Source organism: Ictalurus furcatus, chromosome 6 (assembly GCF_023375685.1).
Source record: "Ictalurus furcatus strain D&B chromosome 6, Billie_1.0, whole genome shotgun sequence".
Classification (NCBI taxonomy): domain Eukaryota; kingdom Metazoa; phylum Chordata; class Actinopteri; order Siluriformes; family Ictaluridae; genus Ictalurus; species Ictalurus furcatus.
In genome coordinates this window covers 1,202,501-1,229,020 of record NC_071260.1, presented here as the reverse complement: position 1 = coordinate 1,229,020, position 26,520 = coordinate 1,202,501, and the positions used below count along the sequence as shown (strand labels likewise).

Genomic DNA, 26,520 nt, shown 5'->3' with positions numbered 1-26,520 from the left:
CACTTTAATAAAGAGAAAATTGTAATCATTGACAAATTGCTGAGGCGTAAGAGAAATAAAACACTGCGGCACTTATTTTAGCGTAACAGCACGCGTGCATGGTCGCACTTATTAAAGCTTTACGAGGCTTTATTAGAGTTTATAAAAATGCCACATTAGAATGAATCACGATCACGGGCTTCGTATCTCGGTGTGTGGTCGTCGGTGTTCAGGCCATCATCGTTCTAGCGTCCCGATCTGATGACGGAAAGCACGGCTCGTGGTCTACTGACTTTTATTAGATATTCATAGCAAACTGTAAGAATTAATCACACTTCACACGCAAAAAACAAACGTGATATCGTTTGAAAAGGTTGAAATCTGTATTTCCAAGAGCATTTCTCCATCGATTTTTTCCTTCCCTATGAGCTGCTCTTGATAAATAACGAATATAAAAATCACAGCATGAGATAGTTTCACTATTCTTCACGATAACTACCTTCCAGAAGACTTAAAGTGCGAGTGTTTTTGCCAGTGAGGTTCTCTCGGAGATACTTTATGGTCCAGGAGGAAACGAGGCACCTAAACGCCGAGCCGAGCGAGACCGCGGTGCCATCAGGAAGAATAAATGTCACACAGACTCACTGCTCCAAGATAAACAGGAAATTAAATGCCATCCTTACAGATACGAACCGTGACCTTTATATAAAAGAAATAAAAAAGTAGCCCTGGGAAGCTGATGGTTTAAAATTGGTCTTTTTTTTGTGAGATGGTATAAAATATGAGATTGTGCCGTTTCTCCAACACTGCAATAAATATTTGATATTTCCTACAAGGCTTAAAGGAATAGTTCGGCCAAAAATGAAATGTACACCTTGTACCTACCATTTACCCCAAAGATGGTCCTTCAAGATGCGTCTTTAGGTTTACGCTAATAAATAATGGATGCCGGTTTAGCATTGTGCAAACTGCATGAAGAAAAGTTCACGCGTTAAGGATCACATTAAGAGATATGATTTGAGTTGAATGAAACAGCAAAATAAGTGTATTCGGGCGCACGGTGGCTTAGTGGTTAGCACGTTCGCTTCACACCTCCAGGGTCGGGGGTTTGATTCCCACCGTGGCCCTGTGTGTGCGGAGTTTGCATGTTCTCCCTGTGCTGCGGGGGTTTCCTCCGGGTACTCCGGTTTCCTCCCCCAGTCCAAAGACATGCATGGTAGGCTGATTGGCGTGTCTAAAGTGTCCGTAGTGTATGAATGGGTGTGTGAGTGTGTATGTGATTGTGCCCTGCGATGGATTGGCACCTTGTCCAGGGTGTACCCCGCCTCGTGCCCGATGCTCCCTGGGACAGGCTCCAGGTTCCCCGTGACCCTGAAGGATAAGCGGTTTAGAAGATGGATGGATGGAATAAGTGTATTCAAAAAGGAAATATTCCAATCCATCCAGAACGATCTAATCACTTGACAAAAGTAAAGCTTACTGAGCTGGGGTCGTGGTTCCCGATAACGTTAACGATGAATCTTAGTGAATGTAACACAGTATGAATCATACAAACCTGCTCTAGGAGACCAGCGCTTCCCAAAAGCCTTCGTGAGTTAGGATGGGTTTTACAGTAGGAAATTAATTAAAGAAAATAAAAAAAACATTCTTAAGAGGTAATTAATAAACTAATTAGTGTTATAAACCATTTGGGGCAAAATTACCCCCGAACTAAAACGAATTAAAACCCAGAGAAGGATCGTGGTTTTTTTTTTGTATAAATAAGAGGTTTTATAACAAACAAACAAAAACCTTAAACATGAATTAGAATTGAATTATTTTTTTCTTTCCTCTAGAGGAATCCGGACACTTGTTAAGCAGTGGAACACTTGAACTCGTCTCTGTCAGTACGATTTAGCTGTGTCATGTGTCACCTCGTACATCAGTTAATTAAATATCTGAGATCAGTTTTTAGATTAAATCATGATTTGGGGAATCGATCAGCATGATCTCGCCTCAACCTGCACATCGACACACACCGAGACAGCAGAAAGGTCATTTGGCTGATGACTGTCACCTGAATTGATTGCACTCGCTGATAAACTGCCATGTTGATACATCACTTGATCATGAGGGAAACGGATTACACTCAGCAGGCATTAGTGAACCGGGACACCGGGCTGCATATAACAAATTTGCTTCACAAACATTTAAGGCCTGATAAATTTACATAGATTCCCCAGAACATTCTGCAAACATGACCTTAAGCAGAGAGAACGGAGAGAGAGAGAGAGAGAGAGAGAGAGAGAGACGGCACTGTAAAGACCGAAGACGTCAGCTGAATTCCCTGCTATGTGTGAACCTGAGGAGATTCAGCTCCTCATATGAGAAAGAATTATCCTCAAAATCTTAAACTGTGCAGCACAGACAATGACACCGCAGACAGCGAGAGACCAGAGACACCACAGACAGCGAGAGACCAGAGACACCACAGACAGTGAGAGACCAGACACACCATGGACAGCGTGGCCAGAGACACCACAGACAGCGAGACCACAGACACCACAGATAGCGAGACCAGAGACACCACAGACAGCGAGACCACAGACGGCACAGACAGCGAGACCACAGACACCACAGACAGCGAGAGACCAGACACACCACAGACAGTGAGAGACCAGACACACCATAGACAGTGAGAGACCAGACACACCACAGACAGCTAGAGACCACAGACACCACAGACAGCGAGAGACCAGACACACCACAGACAGTAAGAGACCACAGACACCACAGACAGCGAGAGACCAGACACACCATAGACAGTGAGAGACCACAGACACCACAGACAGCGAGAGACCACAGACACCACAGACAGAGAGACTAGAGACACCACAGACAGCGAGAGACCACAGACAGTGAGAGACCACAGACACCACAGACAGTGAGAGACCAGACACACCACAGACAGTGAGAGACCACAGACAACACAGGCAGTGAGAGACCAGACACACCACAGACAGTGAGAGACCAGAGACACCACAGACAGCAAGACCACAGACAGCGAGACCACAGACACCACAGACAGTGAGAGACCACATACACCACAGATTACGAGAGACCAGGCACACCACAGACAGTGACAGACCACAGACACCACAGACAGCGTGACCAGAGACAGCGAAACCACAGACACCACAGACAGCGTGACCACAGACACCGAGACCACAGACAGCAAGACAACAGACGGCACAGACAGCGAGACCACAGACACCACAGACAGCGAGTGACCAGACACACCACAGACAGTGAGAGACCAGACACACCATAGACAGTGAGAGACCAGACACACTACAGACAGCTAGAGACCACAGACACCACAGACAGCGAGAGACCAGACACACCACAGACAGTGAGAGACCACAGACACCACAGACAGTGAGAGACCAGATACAACACAGACAGCAAGAGACCAGACACACCATAGACAGTGAGAGACCAGACACACCACAGACAGTGAGAGACCAGACATACCACAGACAGAGAGAGACCAGAGACATCACAGACAGCGAGAGACCAGACACACCATAGACAGCGAGAGACCAGACATACCACAGACAGTGAGAGACCACAGACACCACAGACAGCGAGAGACCACAGACACCACAGACAGTGAGAGACCAGAGACACCACAGACAGGCAGACTAGAGACACCACACACAGCGAGAGACCACAGACAGCGAGAGACCACAGACACCCCAGGCAGTGAGAGACCAGACACACCACAGACAGTGAGAGACCAGACACACCACAGACAGTGAGAGACCACAGACACCACAGACATTGAGAGACCACAGACACCACAGGCAGTGAGAGACCAGACACACCACAGACAGTGAGAGACCACAGACACCACAGACAGTGAGAGACCACAGACACCACAGGCAGTGAGAGACCAGACACACCACAGACAGTGAGAGACCACAGACAGCGAGAGACCACAGACAGTGAGAGACCACGGACAGTGAGAGACCACAGACACCACAGGCAGTGAGAGACCAGACACACCACAGACAGCGAGAGACCACAGACACCACAGACAGTGAGAGACCAGACACACCACAGACAGTGAGAGACCAGAGACACCACAGACAGAGAGACTAGAGACACCACAGACAGCAAGAGACCACAGACAGTGAGAGACCACAGACACCACAGGCAGTGAGAGACCAGACACACCACAGACAGTGAGAGACCACAGACACCACAGGCAGTGAGAGACCAGACACACCACAGACAGTGAGAGACCACAGACACCACAGGCAGTGAGAGACCAGACACACCACAGACAGTGAGAGCCCACAGACACCACAGACAGTGAGAGACCAGACACACCACAGACAGTGAGAGACCACAGACACCACAGACAGCGAGAGACCACAGACACCACAGACAGTGAGAGACCATAGACACCACAGACAGTGAGAGACCATAGACACCACAGACAGTGAGAGACCACAGACACCACAGGCAGTGAGGAACCAGACACACCACAGACAGTGAGAGACCAGACACACCACAGACAGCAATAAAAATTGAAAGTGAAGCTGTTGAAGCAGAGGTAGTTACAGACACACAGCTGTAGGCTGATGGTTGGATCTTTGGACTTCGCTTCCCAGCAGAGACGAGAAAAAAATGCAGCCAACAGACAGAACAAACTGAGCTGATATATGAGGAGAAAATTTGTGGTTGCTCAGTATGATGTATCTCTCTTATTCCCTATACAGACTCCCAGAGGAAGCTCATCTTCCAGCTCATGCTGCAACCTCAGAGCAACCACACCTGAGCACCTGAACACCCCCACACACACACAAACACACACACACACACACACACACACACACACTTTCCCCATCCAGAGCTCAAATATTCAGATCTTCTTAAAGAAATGTGTATTAAGTGTACCTTTAAGAAGTATAATTAAAATGAAAGTTCTCGTGTATATCGTATTTATACTCTAATACATAATAAACATATCCTTTAGGAACTTATGACGAGTGTAATTAAAGAGTAATTAGGTTGTGTCTAAATATATCTTAAATCCATTTAGTTGTACTTTTGCATAAGTCTTAAGAAGTGTTAATGTACTAAAACATTTCTTAAATAATGCATGTAGGTTTAAATGATCATTAAATATGCATACCCGCAGCATACCCAATCATAATTTACACTGCATTACTTTCAAAAAATGTTTGACTAATATAAAAAGACTAATATATTTAAGTGTATTTAAAGGCAGGTGATGAAATGGAAATGTACTCCGGATATTCTTTGCGTACAGTACTCGAGGCGTTTTATTTATACACTTGAAGTACTCGTTTATTTTTCACAGGATATATAGAGTATACACGCCTGTACACGATGCGAAGCTTAACTTTAACGTCAGAAAATGAGTAAGAGTCGACTGAGCGTGCGTAACACACATCCCGAGACAATAAACCGCTCCGGCACACAAAAATAAACATCACTTTGTTTACCGCTGCATTACAGACGTAGCGTGGAGCCTCTGCGTGACGCAAACCTGACCGCGATGAAAACCCGAGGACGCCGGACGCCAGACGCTCCACATCATCGAGGTGGAATTATCTTTCAAACCAAGAGCAAGCATCTGCTGAAAGAGTAAAATTATTTTCTTGAATTAGTGTCGAGGGTGTCTGAGGACATCCCAGACGTGAAATATTGAAACATTTGGGCAGCTGTCAACCACATCCGGAGATAATAAAGACGTCTGTGCTGAAGAGCCATCTGCCACTCGCACATGCTCGATCTTGAACTCTGCACGCCGGCGCCATGTGCCAGAGCCAAGCGCGCTGACTGTGATTCATCTATATTATATCTCCATAGGAACCTGACAGGCATCGAATGGGCCATTACACTCAATTATTTAACCTCAGAGCAGGACCGTTTCTCTAAGAGCTCGCTTACTGAAGTGTTTCTCACGTGTTGTGTTGACTCAGTGTGGGACGGGTACCAACAACGTCAACATTTAACTGCGCTTTCAAACAGATCCGTGTTCACACTGAAGCACTTTCAGTGTATGAATTTGCTTGCATCAGAGGAAGTGGAGGGATTTCACAGGTAGTGGGTAATCAGATGAGGAGAACAGTAGGAGTCTTGTTTTTGATAAAAACGTATCATTTATAACGAATCACGAATCACGTTCGTGTCACACTGCATCGTTCAGGCATTATATCCAAGATACTGTTATAATTATTCACGAATATATTATAATAATTCAGCTTCATTATGCATTATGAGTTGTTAACGGTGTTTGTTTGTGAGGAATAAAACTCCACAGGAACTCCCACCGCTTTAAATGTAATTATTATTGATTATTTTGCTAGAACAGCACAGCGCAGAGCGTTTCGTTTCTTACATAAGAGCAACGTGGAGTTTTAACGTCCGACTTTGAGTGAGAAAGAGATTTAATAGATTTTACACAATGAGTTGTTTTATCGCTAGAGTTAACTGCGACCTCGAGGAGATGCGTATGTGGTGCATTGTGGGTAACGATGCTCCCCGTGCGTGTTTGCATGAGGGAGTGTAAATGGCACTCGGCCCTCGGGTGCTCCTGCATTATTAATATACACATCTATCACTGGCACTCACCCTCTGGCACAATACCACTGCATCCTGAGCACAACTGTGCACCTTCACCACACACACACACACACACACACACACACAGTGAGAGAGGGAGCTGACTATGCCAGGATTGACCCACAGCTGAAATTTCTCGTTATTGGAGAACTCGATTGTTCCCTTTTTTGTCCCTGATAAAAACGGGGGGGGGGGGGGGGTTGCAGCTCCAAACCATCAACGTGATGTGATGAGGTTTCAGGTTTTTTGGGTGGGCGGGGTCAGTCGAAGTGAAATTGCATTTATGTGCTCAATCACGCTGTCGACCTCACAACGGACATCATTTACAGCCTCACAGGGGAACTGACACATGGGGAGAGAGCGAGCGATCAGAGCAGAGAGCCATGGAGGGGAAAAAAAAACGAGGAACAATTACAGTTTCACTCGAGCGTATGGATCAGACTCGGACAAAACTGAAACCGTGCAGGAATCTCCATCTAGATCAATCAGGGGAAAGAGAAAAAAAAAAGCTTTATACTAACACTCTGGTGGAAAACGAACGCGTAGGTCGGACAGCTTCGAAGTTGACCACCGAGTGCAAAACACATCAACATCAACTCGTTAACAACATAGCAGCCGTGACCGAGACGTTTGTGCGGGAGAATACAATACAATCACACAAACACACACTGTTACGTAATATACCGTATGATGAGTTGCGAGTCGAGGCTGTAACCTTGGAAGAACATCACACGGCTAAACGAATATCAGCTTAGAGATGAAAGCTTTAATCAGTGCCAACACAGCCTGCGGGGGGAATAAAAGAGACAGATAAGCGAAAAGACGAGTCTGGTTCGTTTTGCACGTATGATAATTGATTTTCTGACATGCAGCCGGTTCAGGACTCCATCTGTCAGAGCCAGAGGTGCGGCTATAATTACACACCGATCCTCCGGGTGATAACTCCCAAAGAGGACACTATTACAGAATTAGCCTGAGGTCAGTGTGTGTGTGTGTGTGTGTGTGTGTGTGTGTGTAAGAAATTAAACGGAAAATAGAAACAAATTTGCATCTCTCCAAGGGACTGTATAGCCGTTTGATTGGTGTGACTATATGGAAGACCACCATTCAATTTACACATTACGACAAAATATCTATATTATATATGTTTTCGCCCTTGAGGATTCCCATGGGAGAGAAAATGGGTCAGTAATGTGTCAGAATCCACAGTCATAAAACAGCAGAGCGGGATGGAGTCGGCATGTGGGAGTCGAGCGATTGTGCAATCATTTCTACAGTCAGTCGGGTCACCTTGCTTCAGAATTGGTAAGAACGCAGACCTTTTCTTTTACTTTTTCCCCCAGAACAAAAGAATACTGATAAAGAACGAACACTTGAAATAACTCCAATTTACCACATCCAATTCCCAGCTGATACCGAGGTGTCATCCGTCCTATAAGAGTTCCCTTGCAGAGCAGAACAGAACTGTTCTTTACTACAACTCTATTCTGCAGACACCTGTGAGTCGCTAGCGTCACCCGGATTAACAGGAGAGAGAAAAAGCCCCTTAGGAACTGAATCATGTTCTCTTGGATTTGTCACCTCTGACTGTTAAAGCGCTGACACTGGAGACTCCTTCCGTAAACGTTACATAAACGCATTTCCTTACAGAAAACGTCACCATAGCAATTTTTTTTTAAAACTCTGTTTACGGTACGCGTCCTGCGTACACGTCCCTGTGGACGAGCCGTTACTATAGAAACGATAACGTATTAGAACAAGCGCGTTAATATAAAACGTGTGATCTGACCGAGCTGCTGTTATAGAACATCATTCAACACCTTCTGACCAATCACAGTCCAGAATCACAACACCTTCTGACCAATCACAGCGCTGTGGTACATTTCCGTAAGAAATATTAACATGACCTTTCTACAGAATGAGAGCTATAGCTTTTGTACACACACAAACACACACACACACAATATGAATTTTAACAATGTGTAGATGAAAGCCACCCGCATGACGGAAGTCTAATAGGAAACTTCAGTGAAGTGGGAACGTAGGTCTAATTTCCCAACTGCACCATGATCAATAAGTTCAGATAAAAGAGCACGAACTTCACAAAGGACTTTGAGAAAGATTTAAAAACAGGCACGGTCCTGAATAAAAAGCATGTTTTCCAAAGTTTAAAGTAAAGGTCTACTCTTGAAAGATGGACTAGTCTCGCGTTTTCCATTTCTTAACAGGATTGAGGATCGCTTTCTTTGAAGATTGCTCCACACAGCAGCGTAAAGGAAATCCTGTCAGCGGACACAAATGAAACCAGGAGACAAGCTCGAGGAAGAAGCACAAATACAAATCTGGCTTCTGGGGAAGGAGATGTGGAATAGTGAGATGGGATCTGCCACTCTTGGTTTAGAAAAGATGGAGGCCATCGCTGAAGAAATATTAGAAATGAGAAATGCGAACACACAGTTCACACAGAGAGAGAGAGAGAGAGAGAGAGAGAGAGAGAGAGAAATAGAGAGAGAGAGGAAGGGTTACATCTAACTTGCTGTCAGCTGAGAAAGAAAACTCAGAAACTCTTAGGTAATTGCACCCGACGCTTCACCCAATTTCAATGTAATAGAATCTTTAAAGTCTCCTGTAAGCGCACTGCTGTGTCTCCTGTTATACCGCCATCTTTTCACCAATTGGACCTTCCAGATTCTCCCATGTTAGTGGGTGTAAAGCGTGGACACACTGCTAAAGCTCTGCAGGGTGAACCGCTAATGATTCAGGCTGCTCTTTAAAAAGAACTTCTGAGAAACTCTGGCTGCTGAAGGTAGCAGAACCAAAGTCATTTCTCATGGACATATTTTTAGTTCTGCCAAACAACAATAAAATGTCTGAACAATTTGTAGAAGCAAGTAGAGGCTGATGTTGTCTTGCCAATCGCAAAAAGCTAGTTTTGGATTTCTGAATGTGGTCAAGCTTGTCATTAGCTGAACACAAGCGCAGTGATAACAGCTCTGTCCGTTTCCTCAAGTCATTTCAGTTGCTTTTACAAACCAACTAGTGCAGAGCAGTGGTGGCTCGGTGGTTAATGGCTCTGGGCTACTGGTCAGACGGTTGGGGTCCAGTTCACAGCACTGCCAAGCTTCCACTGTTGGGCCCTTGTGCAAGGCCCTTAACCTTAGCCTCTTAACTTTAGGCCCTTGGCATCTCTGCTCCAGGGAGGTGTCATGGCCAACCCTGACTTCCTAACAAGCTGGGATTATATGTAGAAAGAATGTCACTGTAATGTAATGTATACATGACGTATAAAAGCTTCTAAACAATCCAGTATTTGTTCACAGCTGTTAAATATTTATTTCTACTTACCATATGCATCTAAAAAGAAAAAACACAGGTGTCGGTGCCCGAAATCACACACCGAATCAAGTACTGCAATCTGAACTGTAACATGATTGATGCACTGAATTACATACTGTAACCTGAATTACATTCTGCAAACTGACATGTAGTTCAACCTGAATGATGTACTGTATCCCAAATGATGTACAGTAACCCAAATGATGTACTGTAAACCGAATGACGCACTGTAACCCAAATCATGTACTGTAACCTGAATAACATACTGTAACCAGAATCATGTACTGTAACCCGAATGACCTACTGTAACCCGAATCATGTACTGTAACCCAATGACGTATTGTACCCTGAGGGATGTACTGTAACCTAAACAATAATTTAACCTTTATGATATACTGTATGATGTACTGTATATGTAAATGGAATTCTGTAACCTGAATGACATACTCTTTTTCAAGGCTAAGAAACCTTATTTATGAACCATATACCAACCCTTGAAGAACCACTAAGAGTATATGTATTACCCAGGTAAGTGTGCAGTACAAACTCCAAATTGTTTTTCATTCTTTTGTTCTTAATATCTAGAACCTGTCAAGGAAGAACTCGAGTGTCCTGCACAGAGCCCTGACCTCAACCCCACTGAACACCTTTGGGATGAACTGGAACTGGAGTCTCCTCGACATCCCAAATTCAGCACCTGACCTCAACCTCACTAACGCTCTTGTAGCTGAATGAACACAAATCCCCCACAGCCACACCCAATGGGATGTTCAAGAAGCACATATGGGTGTGATGGTCAGGGGTACACATATTTTATTGCCATATAGTGTACTTGGTATACTTTGAGTTTTTGGATAATTAAGGTTTCTTAGCTTTAAAGAAAAATAGGATTTTAGATAGGAAAACAGAATTTAAAGGTCTATGCAGAGAACCTTTAAGGCTTCCCCAAAACAGACGACTGAAGAACCCTTCATTCTTCGAAAAAATAATTCAAGGGTTCTTTATTGGATCATTGGATTATTAAGGATTCTTAGCTTCCAAAAAGGGTTCTATGTGGAATTCTTTTAAAGAATTTTTTTTTTTGTAGCATTAAACACAAAACCTGAAAGGGTTCCTCAGGAGGAACATCTGAAAAACCGTTAAGGGCTTTAAATAGTTCAAACAATTATATAAGAGTTTGTTGAAAAACGAAAAAAAAAAAAAAAAAAATGGTATCCTTATTAATGGTTTTTAAGAAGATACTTTGTTCTAGGGTTCTACGCAGAACTTTTCAGGCTCGTCCAAAAAAAAGCCCTCAAGGGTTCTACATTCTGTAAGACTGTATGTAGAGGAATTTCATTTCCTTAATACAAATCTACAAAGGTAAAAATGAGATTTGAGAGATCGGCAGTAAAAAGCAGTGTGTTTAATGGGTTCTAAAGTCTTCAGCTGTGTGTCTGGAAGGGAATCAGAGAACCCGGTGAGTCAGGAGGCTGTCAGGCACATGTGACAGGTTTCAAATCTCTCCTCGCATGGAAGAAAACAAATCAATGCAGCGGTGTGATGGAGCCGTTAGCACATAAACAGAGGTGGGTGTGATATATGATATATATGTTTTACAGCGTAAGGTGAGATTGCATGCACTGCAGGGAGATTCAAGGAAAGGTACGTTCACAGAGAATAATGATTTCTGGAACAGGTACGTGAACGATAACCTGTATCACTGTACAGTGATGAAAATAAAAGGTTGTATTAGGTTTTATGTAAAAGCAGGGATTGTAAAAAGGCGAGGGGTTTTAACGGATAACAAGTTGACGGAGGTGGTACATTTTCCATCTGTCTGAAGTTTTGTGGCTAGCTGAAATGTCGTGAGAGGTTTTTATTTTATGGACATTTTACATGCAACAGCAGGTTTTTACTGAAAATGACATCATTATGTAGTTTGTTTAGGGAACATTTATTTTTCTCACCTACATTTAAGCGCACAAAGTAAAATAGATAACCTTGGCTTGTCTGGAACATGCACATTTTTAGCAGAAGGACACATCAGGGCTCTCGGTATAAAGGACTCGTCTCTTCACACTTTTCAATACATTCACTGTGGAGGATATAATGCAGGAAGACTACTGGATATTCCTTTTTTCCCCACCTGACCTTAATTACCTCAGAGAACCCTGGTGAAAATCCTTCAGCGAGGATGAGAGGAAGCTGCAGTGAATAGGACGCGCGTCCCACAAAGCTTTCCATTACACCCAGACCGAGCAAGAGCTGAGCTGAGCAGAGTGCTGGGGTTAAATAACAATATCCTGACCACTCCTAATTTACCCGAACCTCTCGCCGCTATCACCACGAGGGTAGTCAACGGGGTAATTCTGATGCTAATAACCATCATTAGCCGCTTCTCTCCTGCTGCGTATGTCTGCTTCATCTATAGATACGGACCTAATTAAATTTCACCAATCTGGAAAATAAAAAAATTCACTGTTCATTAAAATCGCTCGTGTGAAAATAAGGTCAACAACAAAAAGACAGAGTTCTTTAATCACGTCCTGTGATCGTATGAGTATTAAAGATGATGGAAAATGTCAAAATAACAAGATATTAACTAGAGTTTCTGAATTATTAAGTGAAAACAATGAGATTGAAATAGAGAGATAACTCAAAATATCAAGATATCAATTGGAAATGATATGTCAAGTCGAAATGATGAGTAAACTCGAAATGATGTCATTACGTTGAAATAACGACATATGTAAACATTACATGATAAAATTTTGAACTATAGTAATAATAATAATAATAATAATAATAATAACAATAATAATAATAATGATAATGTACATTTAAAATAATATTCGATAATATTCAATAAATTAATCCTATTGATAAATTGTGGGGGATTAAATCAAGATATTATTTAGAAGTTATTAAGTCAAAATAATGAGATAATTAACGAGGTATAATCTACAAATGATATGTGATTAAGCCAACATAATGATAAATATGTAAAAACATGTAAAAATCGATCATATGACAAGACAGGAACTCCATCCATTTTCTGTGCCACGTATCCTACACAGGGTCGCGTTGAGCCGGGAGTCTATCCCTGGGAACTCGGGGTACGAGGCGGGGGACACCCTGGACAGAGTGCCAGCCCATCACAGGGCACAATAACACACACATTTACACACTACAATCTGGAAGTGCCAATCAGCCTACAAAGCATTTCTTTGGATTGCGGGAGAAACCCGGAGGAAACCCCTGAAGCACGGGGAGAACATTCAAACTCCGCACACGCAGGGTAGAGGCGGGATTCGAAACCCCAACCTCATAGGGGTAAGCCACCGTGCAAGACAGGAACTCAAATGAATAGTTAAAATACTGTAGGATAATAGAAATTTCATTCACTGATTCGTGAGGTGAAGGTGGCGGTGACGGTGCCACATTTTACTGCTAACGTCTGTCTGTGAAGACTGCACAGATATGTGCTTGATATTATGCTCCTGTTAGAAATGGGTGTGGCTGAAACACCTGAACTCAGTATTTAGTACTTCTATTAACGAGTTATTAAAGCGAAATGATGACATAGCACTTTTTCACAACTTCTTGTGACAGCAAATCTTTCTTTTTTTATAACCCACCCATTTTGGAGGACAAAAAGTACCATGTTAGTAATATATAGACTATAGTTAAATTTTTATAGACTATTAAAGGGATGTGCGATTACAGGAAAATAATCCGCTTCAGTTTAGTAACAGTAACTCTGCTTCATCACTCCGCCATGTCGCTGATTATTTTCATATATTTTTTTAAATTTCATATATTTATTTCATATAGTACGCAGAAGAATGTAACGACGTTCCTTAAACACAGGTTATAAGTAAACTTGATTAAAAACACTAAACTCATATCTCACGTCTTCATTAATTCCCTGTAATGCAACTGCACAGTGTTCCAGAGTGTAAAGTGTGAGAGAACTACGAGCTTCGTCTCGTTCCTGTTTCCCGAAAACGCCCTGCACACCTGCTCACACACTCGCATGTCAATTCTCATCAGGTGCCTTCATTAGCTAATTTATTTCGATCCTCCCCGCCTCCTTAATAAACCCACACATAATCTATTGTGACAGAATAATAAAGGAAGTAAAAAAAAAAAATGTGTAAAAAAGACGCAATTAGGCTTACAGGCTGTAGAGATAGATGGGCAATTACGTTCTCGTGGAAGCCCTTATCAACTTCACGATGCCACCCGTTCCATCTACCTGCCATCTCGCTCATAAATTATGCTCACTTTAAACAGGAACAGGACCGAGCTGGGCTTTAACTGGGTCATGTGACATCTTCTCCAAAACACCACTGCAGCAAGTCGTTGGAAAGTTTGGAAATATATCTGCTCAATATGTAGGAGACGGACTGTAAACTACTTTCCGAGTAGACGTATCAGAGGTGAGCACTTGCATACTTTTATATATATATATATATATACTACATTTAAAAGACCAGACACATCTCCAGGGGTTTAACAAGGCCTGTAAACCCACTGGGAGGCATTTTGATCATGTTCCCAATCAGGAGTTTGTCAGATTGCATCGGAGCAGCCTTCAAAGTATATGTCTGCTGTAACAGAGCGCTCGAGTCCACTAATAATTCTCAAAACCAGCATCCAGTCAAAAAAAATAAAAAAAGGTCAGCGATCCCTGAGCGGAAGAACCAAATATGAAGTCAGTAGGAACTGATCATTAAAGACCGAGCGAGGACCACAACTGTTTGGTCTTCAGAAACAGGCCTTTCTTTTTCAGACAAGAGCTAATTTTACGCTACCTTCAGAGTTGACGCAGGCCACAGTTTGACTCCTGCTGCCAGAGCCGCAAGTCCCCTCGTTAGGCACGCACGCTCCTTCGTCCTCGACCCGCCACTGGAAACACACAGGATCTTCACAGGGAACGAACTCCACCAGGTGGCCACAGTCCTTTGAGCTTCCAGATCCGTCTCCCATCACCCGTCTTCTCCTCTCTCTGTAACCTATGGAGATCCACATACAAGCAGTTTACAACAAGCCAGAGTGATGGAGGAATGAGTTTGTGCGATTGAGGACACCATAACCTGCTAGGTTTATTGGTTGGCAGAAAGATCCTCCTCGTGAATAGTACCTTCCTGAACTCCTGGCATCCTAATTTTCTACAACAACCTCAAACAGGCGCATTCCCACCCTTCTGCAACTTGACCATCAATCAAGTTTCAGATTAATTAAGAGGAAAAACACATCCTCATCAATCACAAGTACAGTTTTATACTGAAGGTTGCAACCTTCCGTGAGGTTCATTAAGAAACCTTCATGCAAGAAAACAATGTATTGATCTAACACGCTTCAGTCCGATATGAATATTTCATCGTTTGGATGACGTTCAAGCAGCCTGCTCTGTACATTTGCATGATGCCTATTAGAACCTAAATCCAGTGGGATAAACCCACTGTACCTTACCAAACAACCGCAGGACCATTTGACATCCCGCTAACCTAAATGTAAGTGCTGTATTATATACATGTGTATTATTATAACTTCCTGCAGTGCCAATGGGCTAAAAGGGAGCAACATCTAACACAGCAGCACTTTATTTCAAAATTGGCAACAACCCAAGTGTTCTGATTTAGACTCCTATATCCCACCAGGCCAGTATACATCGTGCTACAAAATTCAGTATTTGGGTTGTTGGATGAAAGCTTCTGGAGACATCGACTGCCTCAGGTGCCTTTCCTTCGATATCACACCCGGGACCCTTTTAAACTATAGGTTCACTCGACAGCCAGGTTTTTTTTGTTTTGTTTTTAAACACTCTAAAAATGTATTCTAACTCTAAGTATAAGTATATATAATATTGGGTTAGTAGTGTTTGCGTAACCCAGGTCGATGGATCGAATGACTCGGGTGCAGATGTATCTGTGGGGTTTACGCTCTTGTTTCGAAAGGAGCCTTTTCACCCCTCAGCTCCTTGTTACTAAGCACAAAGCTCCAGCTCTAGAGGCAGAAATGCAGATTCTCCTGTAAGATTTGTATCCACTTTTCTTTACTTAGAAAGTCTTTCTGTGTAGATAGAAATAGAATCGCAAAATACGGCCCCATAACGTAGGAAAAACTTTATAAAATGGTTAACATTCGCTCGGCTGAATATGGTATGCCGGGTATTTTATTCCAGGAACTTTAACCCATAGACTTCAGCACAGGACCTTGAGCACAAGAACCCTTAGGACAAGAACTTTAGCCTGAGATCTTTGGAATAAGACTTGTAACACAAGAACTCTTAGAACAAGAACTTTAGCACACGTAGTTTAGTCACAAAAAATTCACAAAAGAACTTTAGCCCAAAAGGAACTAGACATCCTTGGTGGAAGTGGTGTTTAATCTGTTATCAATGATGCTGATTTGATGCTTAGCAAATGTGGGTAATTATATTTTTCAGACTTTAAACAAATACAGTATATTCACCTTATGAAGCATGAGGAGTTTACTCACATTGGTAATTATTATATTATGCTACGGAAACAGTTGATTGATTTATGGCAATGCAGCCCAACATTTACCCAAAGCTTTTGCTCCTAGTCCTCGGTTTTTTCCAGCCTTAAACAGACATTTAAGACAATATTTAAGAGTTATTCTCAGATGCTTTATACACTCCAGGCCTGGTTTGCCCTACAGTCGAAGGCTTGCTAGCGATAGTGAAGCGAAACCATAACAGTTTTACAATAACAGCACTACAATATATTAAATAAAATCCCCTTCCGAGATCCAACATTATTTGATGGAACAGAAATCGTTCTTATTAACTGCGAAGCCTAACGCAGGAGAGCTTACGGGTGTTTATACAAAGCCTGGTTTATTTCCCCCTGTCTTTCTCACTTCACCTCTTTCCCTCTCTCCTTTGCTCATTGCTTTTCTGTGTCAGCGTGTGGTGTTTTGTGCCTGCGGCCATCTCTCTCCCACGCTTCCTGACTCCACAGTCCTGGGAAAATCAGCGAGTCGACTGTGCCAGAGATCTAAGTCTTTGAAATAATCAGAACAGCCTGCAGCCCTGTTGCACTGGAAGCCCTCTAATACATCAAGGTTGCGCATCGGTTGTGGAGCTGAGAATCACAAGTAGGTAACACGCACCGCTTATTTACATCAACAAACTCGAAGGAGACCGTACCACAGGAATTCTGTCAACAGTAACTCTGCCATGGACACGGATATGTACAGTGGTGCTTTAAAGTTTGTGAACCATTTTGAATTATCTGAATAAATATGACCTAAAACATCAACAGTCCTAAAAGTACTTGCTCATTTATTTATTGAGGAAAATGATCCAATATTACATATCTGTGAGCGAGACCCGCTTGTGCAGTAATAACTGCGTTTGGGGTACCTGTTGATCAGTCCTGCACGTCGGCTTGGAGGAGTTTTATCCCGTTCCTCAGTACAGAACAGCTTCAACTCTGGGATGTTGGTGGGTTTCCTCACACGAACTGCTTGCTTCAGGTTCTTCCACAACATTTCTATTGGATTAAGGTCAGGACTTTGACTCGACCATTCAAAAACATGAACGTTTTTCTTCTTTAACTGTTCTTTAGTAGAACGACTCGTGTGTTTAGGATCGTTGTCTTGCTGCGTGACCGACCTTCTCTTCAGATTCAGTTCATGGACAGATGTCCTGACATTTTCCTTTAGAATTCGCTGGTATAATTCAGATTCACTGTTCCATCAATGACAGCAAGTCGTCCTGGCCAAGATGCAGCAAAACAGGTCCAAACCATGACACTACCACCACCATGTTTCACAGATGGGATACGGTTCTAATGCTGGAATGCAGTGTTTTCCTTTCTCCAAACATAACGCTTCTCATTTAAACCAAAAATTCTATTTTGGTCTCATCCATCCACAAAATATTTTTCCATTAGCCTTCTGACTCGTCCATGTGATCTTTATCAAACTGCAGATGAGCAGTAACGTTCGTTTTTGAAGAACAGTGGTTTTCCCCTTGCAGCCCTGCCATGCACACCATTGTTGTTCAGTGTTCTCCTGATGGTGGACTCATGAACATTAACATTAGACAATGTGAGAGAGGCCTGTAGTTGCTTAGAAGTTACCCCGGGTTCCTCTGTGACCTCTATTATATATGACTATTACACATCTTGCTCTTAGAGTGATCTTTATTGGTCTCCACTCCTGTGCAGGGGAACAATGGTCTTAAATTTCCTCCATTTGTACACAATCTGTCTGACTGTAGATGGGTGGAGTCCAAACGCTTCAGAGGTGGTTTTGTGACCTTTTCCAGGCTGATGAGCTTCAACCACTCTTTATCTGTTAGTATTTTTAAAGTATTTTAGGACATTTGAAACCTCAGCCTCACAAACCTTTTGAGCTTTAACTTGAAAAATCATATGATTGTCGCATTTCTACTGGTATTTATACTTGAAACATCTTTTCCCATCATTTTAGTACATGAAAAACGTTTCAGTCCACCCTGTTACCCGAACACATTCACCCCATAAAAATATTAGAATATTCTACAGCCGAGATGCTCACAAGTAAGTTGCATCATCTGTGCGAAGAAGAAAAGCAAGTCCTCTTCTTCTCTTTTTTCTTCTTTATTTTCAGTGATACGGTGATATTGACGGATGAGGTCACCCTGAAAGTACAACCCTGTCACTCTCATATTGACTCAATACATTTGAAGTAAATCCTTTGAGTCTGCTTAGAGAGAGTCCTCGTCACATTAGCATGAATGTGCTAATTAGCATTGCTAATTCTATGTTTTAGAGCAAAATGCAGCTGTTTTAAGCAAAGAAACTTTGCACGTACGAGATATTGCTGCCTGAGATTGATTTACACATTTTAAACAATTAAATACCTTACATTTTCAATTTGTTAAGAGATTTAAAAAACCCCACATATTCCAACACACACACACACACAAACACACACACATACACACACCTCTCAATACATACCATCCTACTGAATGATGCCTTGACCTACATAAACACTCGTCTATACACATATACTCATACATATACAGTAACTCCTACATATTCCTACAAGCAGTCCTGCCTCAGGACACACACACAGACATTCTCTGTCTCTCTCTCTCTCTCACACACACACACACACACAGCACCTCAGGCATCAGGATCGATGTGAGTACCTGGCAAACTGGAGATAATAAGTTCATGGCTACAGACATGTATAATTAAAAACTGCAGCACTACCATCAAATTTATTCCGAAGAAAAAAGCAGTAGCGACAGTCATGCATCTCTTCCTCTGTGCTTCTCTTTATCATTCCTGCACTCAGTACCACCAGAGAGAATGTGCTTTTCAGAACATACACACCTCTATTCACCGGAGTACTCGAACCGAGAGGAAAAAAAAAATCAAAAACATGGTGGAAATGCGAAAAAGCTGCTGAACCAAATGGACAAGCTGTAATAATGGTTACATCTGTGTGTGTGTGTGTGTGTGTGTGTGTGTGTGTGTGTGTGTGTGCGTGTGTAGGCTGTGGGTTCAGTGGAGCTAAGCTTTGAAGAATATAAAAAGCTCGGAGGGAATCAAGATAAAAGACGGTGCTAAAATAAGACGAGAGAAGGGACACGCGTTGAGTAAATAGGTTACTCTCCTTGCGGCTGAGGAACCGCCACGTCAAACAGAGCTAAAAATAAATAAATAAGGCATTCTTAAGGAATTTGCATGTTTTGTACATTACGTCGATCTGGATAGCAGCATCCGCTAAATGACAGTTTATACCCATATTACATATTCACATTACTCACATATTGCTTAAACTTAGCGCTGTTAGTTAATTCCTTAGGGTTAGGGTTTTCTTTACCACTATATTTATTTTAAATAAATAAATAAAAAACTTCAAAAACTGGGTAATGATGTGTAAACAGTTGTCTGTGAACTGTCTCAGTAATTTGATTAATTGATTGATTAAAGTTGGATTAATAAAGGACGTCCTATGGTCACTGGTCAGCGCCGCTGCAGTTTGATTTGGAGCGCTCCTCGACTCACCGGTGAGTTTCATTTTTAAACGCTAGGTTAAAGACGTCGTAATGTGATACTTAAATGTGCAAACTAGGCCTCTCTCATCCACTGAACCATCTCCTGAACCATCTCCTGAACCTTCCACTGAACCATCCCCTGAACCATCTCCTGAACCATCCACTGAACCATCCACTGCACCATCTCCTGAACCATCTCCTGGACCATCCACTGAACCATCTCCTGGACCAGGGGCAGTGGTGGGTCAGTGGTTAAAGGCTCTGGGTTACTGATCAGAAGGTCAGGAGCTCAAGCCCCAGCACTGCTAAGCTACCACTGCTGGGCCCTTGAACAAGGCCCTCAACCCTCAACTGCTCAATTGTATGAAAAAAAATAAATGTAAGTTGTTCTGGATAAGGGCATCTGCCAAATGCCATAAAATAAATAAATAAAGCTCCTGAACCAGGATTTTCTCCTGCTATAGCATTAAATAGACCACAATCCAGTTTATTTCTGTCCTCCAGTCTCTCCACGTTTGCAGTCCATTATTCCTGCCACATGAGGAGATTTTTTCCCCCTTGCTGTAGTGTGCGACAGGATTTCAGCTTCCTGTCAGCACTACTGAACTCTTCAGTGTCACGTTTGGCACTTAGCCAAGAGCAACTTTACAGTCCCAGCGCACAAAAAGCACTCCTCGTTCTCTTAGCTGTTAAGGCTGACCAATGACCTGACCAATGACCTGACTAATTACCAATAATGTGACCAATAACAACTCATTACCATTAGCATTATTCTTCCAGAGAGGACACGAGTCAGGAGAAACATATTTCTCTTTCAGTGAACATTTTTTTGTTCACTTGTAGATCCTGCTTTTTCATAACCAACACGGAAACTCTACAGAAAAAAAGATTTGTGTAATGAATTGCCCATTCATTTTTTTATTTATCTTTTTTTTTTATTTCTGGAAAATACCAATTTCATTCAAAGATTATATTTCACTGCACTGAATTTATTAACGAGTCATTTTTTTCCAATTTGCATTTTAAATCACGAGTCATTTGTTCCAGTTTCCCGTTACATCTGGGGAACAAGTTAACGCTAACTGATGAACAAACACAGCACCGGTGTTGCTCTTGTAGCACTGAAAAGAGATTATTCGTGCCTGCAGGTTGGGATTTGGCAAAAAAAAATTGTTTGCCTCAGAACATTCTAGAGAAAAAAAAACAAGTAAAAGAGTTAAAGCACACTTGGTACCCCAGAATAATGGTTTTTTTCCATGTCAGTCAAATGTTCAAACCTGTAATTTACTCTTTTGAGCTGTCCAATACACTCTCATTATTTATTTAAAAGCATTTCAGTGACTAAAGACAACAAAATAAATAAATCCCACTCATATTCAAGTTTCACAAAAGAAAAGTTTTTGTTTGGTGTGTGTGTGTGTGTTTAAACGTAGCACATCATGGTGGTGTGACGCACCCGTAATGCTGTAACTGGTACTCATTCCAAATCCCACCACCTGCTGCACCACACCCATCAGCTCTTCCTTAATGCATTCATTAGCATTCATGGGTGTATGTTTAGACAGGTAGGTGTATGGATGGATGGTGAATAGATGGAAGGATAGACAGTGGGTGGATGGATTCTACACAGCTACAGCAAGAACAGATCTATGGATGGATTGAGGGTGGATGGATGGATGGATGATTTGATGGATGGATGAATGGATGGATGCATAATTTAATGATTGGTGGACAGACAGATAGTGGATGGATGGATGGATGGATGGATGGGTGGATGTTTAGATGGGTAGGTGTATGGATGGATGGATGGATGGATGGATGGGTGGATGTTTAGATGGGTAGGTGTATGGATGGATGGATGGATGGATGGGTGGATGTTTAGACGGGTAGGTGTATGGATGGATGGATGGATGGATGGATGGGTGGATGTTTAGACGGGTAGGTGTATGGATGGATGGATGGATGGATGGGTGGATGTTTAGACAGGTAGGTGTATGGATGGATGGATGGATGGATGGATGGATGGATGGGTGGATGTTTAGACGGGTAGGTGTATGGATGGATGGATGGATGGATGGGTGGATGTTTAGACAGGTAGGTGTATGGATGGATGGATGGATGGATGGATGGATGGATGGATGTTTAGACGGGTAGGTGTATGGATGGATGCTACATGGCTATAGTGCAGACAGCTTTATGGATGGATAATTTGATGGATGGATGGATGGATTTACAGACAGACAAGCAGATCTTGGATGGATGGCTGGAAGATTGGATGCATGTATGGATGGATGGATGGATGGATGGCTTTATGGCTGGATGGACAGATGGAGGATTGGTGAATGGTTGTTAGATGGAAGGACAAATGAAAGGATAAGAAGTACAGATAGATACCTCTCTTCCCCTGGTTGCAGTCTTCAGGCAGACAGGAACCCCATGAGCTCCAGGACGACAGCAGACACGAATGAGCACAGGACAGAGAGCAGGAACGGACAGACGAGGGGACGAGCGTATCTTCACACAGACTTACACTGACAGGCCGAGAGACTGCAGAGAGAGAGAGAGAGAGAGAGAGAGAGAGAGAGAATATGTGAAAAAGGTATAATACATCTTCCTGCTGAGCTTCCACTCCCCCTAATGTGTGTGTGTGTGTGTGTGTGTGTGTGAGAGAGAGAGAAAAGGTATGAAATGAGCTGTATTTAGATCAGTGAGATCGGTGTTCTCTCCTGACTAAAGAACAGCAGTGAGGAGAAGAACACACCAGGGCGTGTCTTTATATCCAGGACCTCTTACATTTTGAACATTAGTTGGGATTTTATTAATAAAAAGTCATAAGTCTTTTTTTATATGCGGGTTATCACTAGCTCCGAGTCTCAGATCTTGTCTGTGTGAAAATATGAATCGCTGCGTTAACCCAAAGTGCTGACGGCAGCCTGTGTGCTTATAAGTCAGAGCCAATAAAACGAGCGTGACTCGATTTCCTGCACTGCACACGAGTTTAGAACAGATTAAACAATGATCAAATCTAAGAGGTGTGCGGTTCGACATTCCTCCTCAGGCGGCTGCTTTCAGGTTGTGTTCAGAGATTTATGCAGAAAAAGCAGCAATATTATCGATCTATGGAGGGAGGAGGAGCTGAAAGGATGAGTGCTGGACTGTGCGTAGTGTGTGTGTGTGTGTGTGTTTGTGTGTACCGTCTCTCCTGTGTCGTGGTGTGGTCTCGTCCTGAACCTGAACGCAGTATGTCTCTCTGCTCTGTACTCCTCCTCCACACAGCGAGCTGATGTTCACCGCTTTCTTCTCCTGATGGCTGAGGAGAGGAGCGACGCGACACTCGCTCCAGTCTGTACTCCTCCACTCGTACCTGGACCCCACACACACACACCCACACACACACACACACACCTGCTGAAACATCACACACTTCATTCCTGTATCTCGGTCAACCTCACTACTTTTCCAACTTGGACTACAATGTAAGGAATAAACACTGCGTTTCTATTTATTAAAGAATGACGCCTAATACTTTTTATCCGTTTACATTTACACTCCATTTATTGGTAGTTAGTTTCCTGTTGTAGCAGCTCATAACATAAACAATCATTTCCTCACCACCCTTTCTCCTCTCTTTCTTCAAGTTAATAATAATTTAAAAAATAATAAAAAATCTCTTGTCCTGGATATAAAAAGTTACAGTTTTATCTCTGACACTGGAGACTCCTTCCATACAATACTAAATAAACGTCTTCATAGAGAAAACTGCATCAACGTTACTCTAGGGTTTTCTTCCCCCGATGAGTGTTTATATCGAGCGTCTGCTGTACTCTGTACAACGAGCCGTTACTATAGAAACGATAACGTATTAGAATGAGAGCATTAGGATAAACCTGTGCTAGTGTCAGAGCCGCTGTTATAGAAAACTAATCAACACCTGACAACCAATCAGGTCTTGAGTATTATCCTCAACCACAATCGCATATCTGAGACAACATCAGTGGTTATTTCATATCCGTGTCACACAAGAGTCTTAATTTCACATTCAAAAAGTCTCAAACTCGTAAAACACTTCGTTGCTTCACTTCTCAGTAACAGGAAGAGCTCTGAGAGTGAGCGCCACTCGGCATTCTGGGTATTTAATAACCAGTACTAATAAAGAGACTCCATAAAGGTGTCTATCTGCACATGGCTGCAGTTCGCTACAGCTCCGACTCAACGTTTTGATCACCGCTTTGAAAAATTCTCAGTAATCTGAACGCGCGGACTCTGAGAGAGAGCGTTATGAAGCAGAAAGCAATAAAAACACATTCCACAACAACACGAGTCGGAGGCAGTCTGTGAAATGCGTAATCGCATTACTCACGCCCATTTGAAGCAGTAATCAGATGCATTTAACATGGGGGAGGTGAGGGGAAGGGGAGGGGGCGCGGCTTTGTTATTACTGTGTATTTCATTAAAAAATACTTCATATTTTTAGCTTAAATATCCCGAGGACATCACATCACCGCTGAGGAGAATTCAAACACACCGTGCGATCCAAGACACATCGGGTTTTGACACATTGAAAATTTATTATAACTCATATATATATATATATATATATATATATATATATATATATATATATATATATATGTATATACACACACAGGTGTGCTCATAAGTTTACAACCCCTCTTGCAGACACTGCAAAATGTTAATAATTGAAAAAAATAAGAGGGACGATCAATAATCTATTTCACATAAATGTTTACATATAGTCCACAAGACACAATAACTCAATTTACACAGATGAACCAGTTCGAAAGTTTACACACCCTTGATTCTTACTCCCGTGTGTTACTCCCGTTCTTACTACCTGGATGTTCAGCGACATGATGTGTATGCTTTGTGAGAGTTGTTCATGAGTCCCTTGTTTGTCCTGAGCAGTTAAACTGCCCACTGTTCTTCAGAAAAATCCTCCAGGTCCTGCACATTCTTTACTTTTCCAGCATCTTCTGCATATCTGAGCCCTTTCCAACCGCGGCTATATGATGTTGAGATCCATCTTCTCACGTTGAGGACGACCGAGGATCTCGTACACGACTATTACAAGAGGTGCAAAACATTCACTGTGTGTTTTAGATGATTATTATTATTTACCTGGGGCACTTGGGAAGCAAATCGCCAATAATATTGCAGGCCTCCTTCTCCTGGAGGGCGGGGCATTCTCTCCCTTGCCCGACGCTGGGTTGGGTCACGGTTCGACTCCTCACACGGTAACCAGGAGACAAATCAGATGATTGGCAGGTCTTCGAGCACGAGCTCCAGGAGGACCAATCGGACGTCTGGCAGTCTCTGAGCATGACGCAGGAGCGGAAGGTTGCATGCTCGTCATCTTGCGAACACAGACTAAAAACAATCAGAGAGAACAAACACCGAGTGCTAGCATGAGGAGCTTTGGCTGTTATATCACGCTTTATTGTTATAACACATTATAAGAGTAAAGAAAAGCAAGTTAGCCAATTCTAAACATCAACAGTATACCCTTTATTAAGTTTCATTTCACTAACAGACAGAAATGTTAGCTGCTTCTCGCATCTCTAGCGCACATTACAAGGTACATGTACATATATAAACGTTTCGGACGTTCTCGCTCCTTAGACTTTGAACTTCAGTCCCAATGTAATGCTGAAGACTGCTCACAGTTCCACATTTATAATGGGTCTCAGTCTTAATTTTTTAGGGGCTACCTGGGTAAGTATATTGTGCATGCAGAACATTTCAGGTTTGAGAGATTTTTTATTTATTTAGGATGGCGAGAAAGTGCAATTTTTCAAACATTCCCCAAATATCTCCGGTGGGGAACCAGATACAAACCTGAAATTTTCAGAGAAATAACTCCTCTATAGTAGCATTTTGCTGTAAAAATGTCGAGTTTGAGATTCCACTGGTTACAGAGCTAGGGTTAGTAGAAATCTGGGAAAAAGCCTAGTGTAATCATGCATTTTGAGAAGTGAACAGATGTAATAAAAGCATAACAAATAATAAAAACGAACGGTATTTTACAGTAATTATGTTTATGATTGACATACAATAGCTTATGCTTGTCAATGAAATTGACTGTATATTGGCAACAGTGAAGCAAACTCAAACTCGACATCTTTACAACATTTTTTCAACATTTACAGATTTCATGTCCGTATCTGGTTACCCACCAGAGATATTCAACCTGAAAGAGAGGGAAAAAATGACACTCTCACCCTCATAAAAGAAAAAAAATATGAGAAGTCTCAAACCTGAACTGTTCTGCATGCACACTAGACTTACCCAGGTATCCCGTAAACAATTAAGACTGAGACTCGAACCCTTCCCGTTATAAAGTGGAACTATGAGCAATCTTTAGCATTACATTTGGACTTAAGTTCTAAGTCTAAGGAACAAGAATGTGCAAGATGTGTATATACAGTGAGGGAAAAAAGTATTTGTTCCCCTGCTGATTTTGTACGTTTGCCCACTGACAAAGAAATGATCATTCTATAATTTTAATGGTGGATTTATTTGAACAGTGAGAGACA

At 42.3% G+C, this 26,520-nt stretch overlaps 1 protein-coding gene across 1 annotated transcript in view; it reads right to left on the bottom strand.

Moving 5' to 3' along the window:
* Positions 1 to 26,520, bottom strand: part of thsd7ba (thrombospondin, type I, domain containing 7Ba) — a 154,395-nt gene that overhangs the window by 75,236 nt on the left and 52,639 nt on the right. Inside the window, exons 7-10 of the mRNA XM_053627859.1 lie at positions 25,106 to 25,354; positions 23,161 to 23,330; positions 22,361 to 22,513; positions 14,754 to 14,954 (exon numbers count right to left, since the gene is read on the bottom strand). Of these exons, the coding sequence (XP_053483834.1) occupies positions 14,754 to 14,954; positions 22,361 to 22,513; positions 23,161 to 23,330; positions 25,106 to 25,354 (773 nt within the window). The remainder of the gene's footprint in view (positions 1 to 14,753; positions 14,955 to 22,360; positions 22,514 to 23,160; positions 23,331 to 25,105; positions 25,355 to 26,520) is intronic.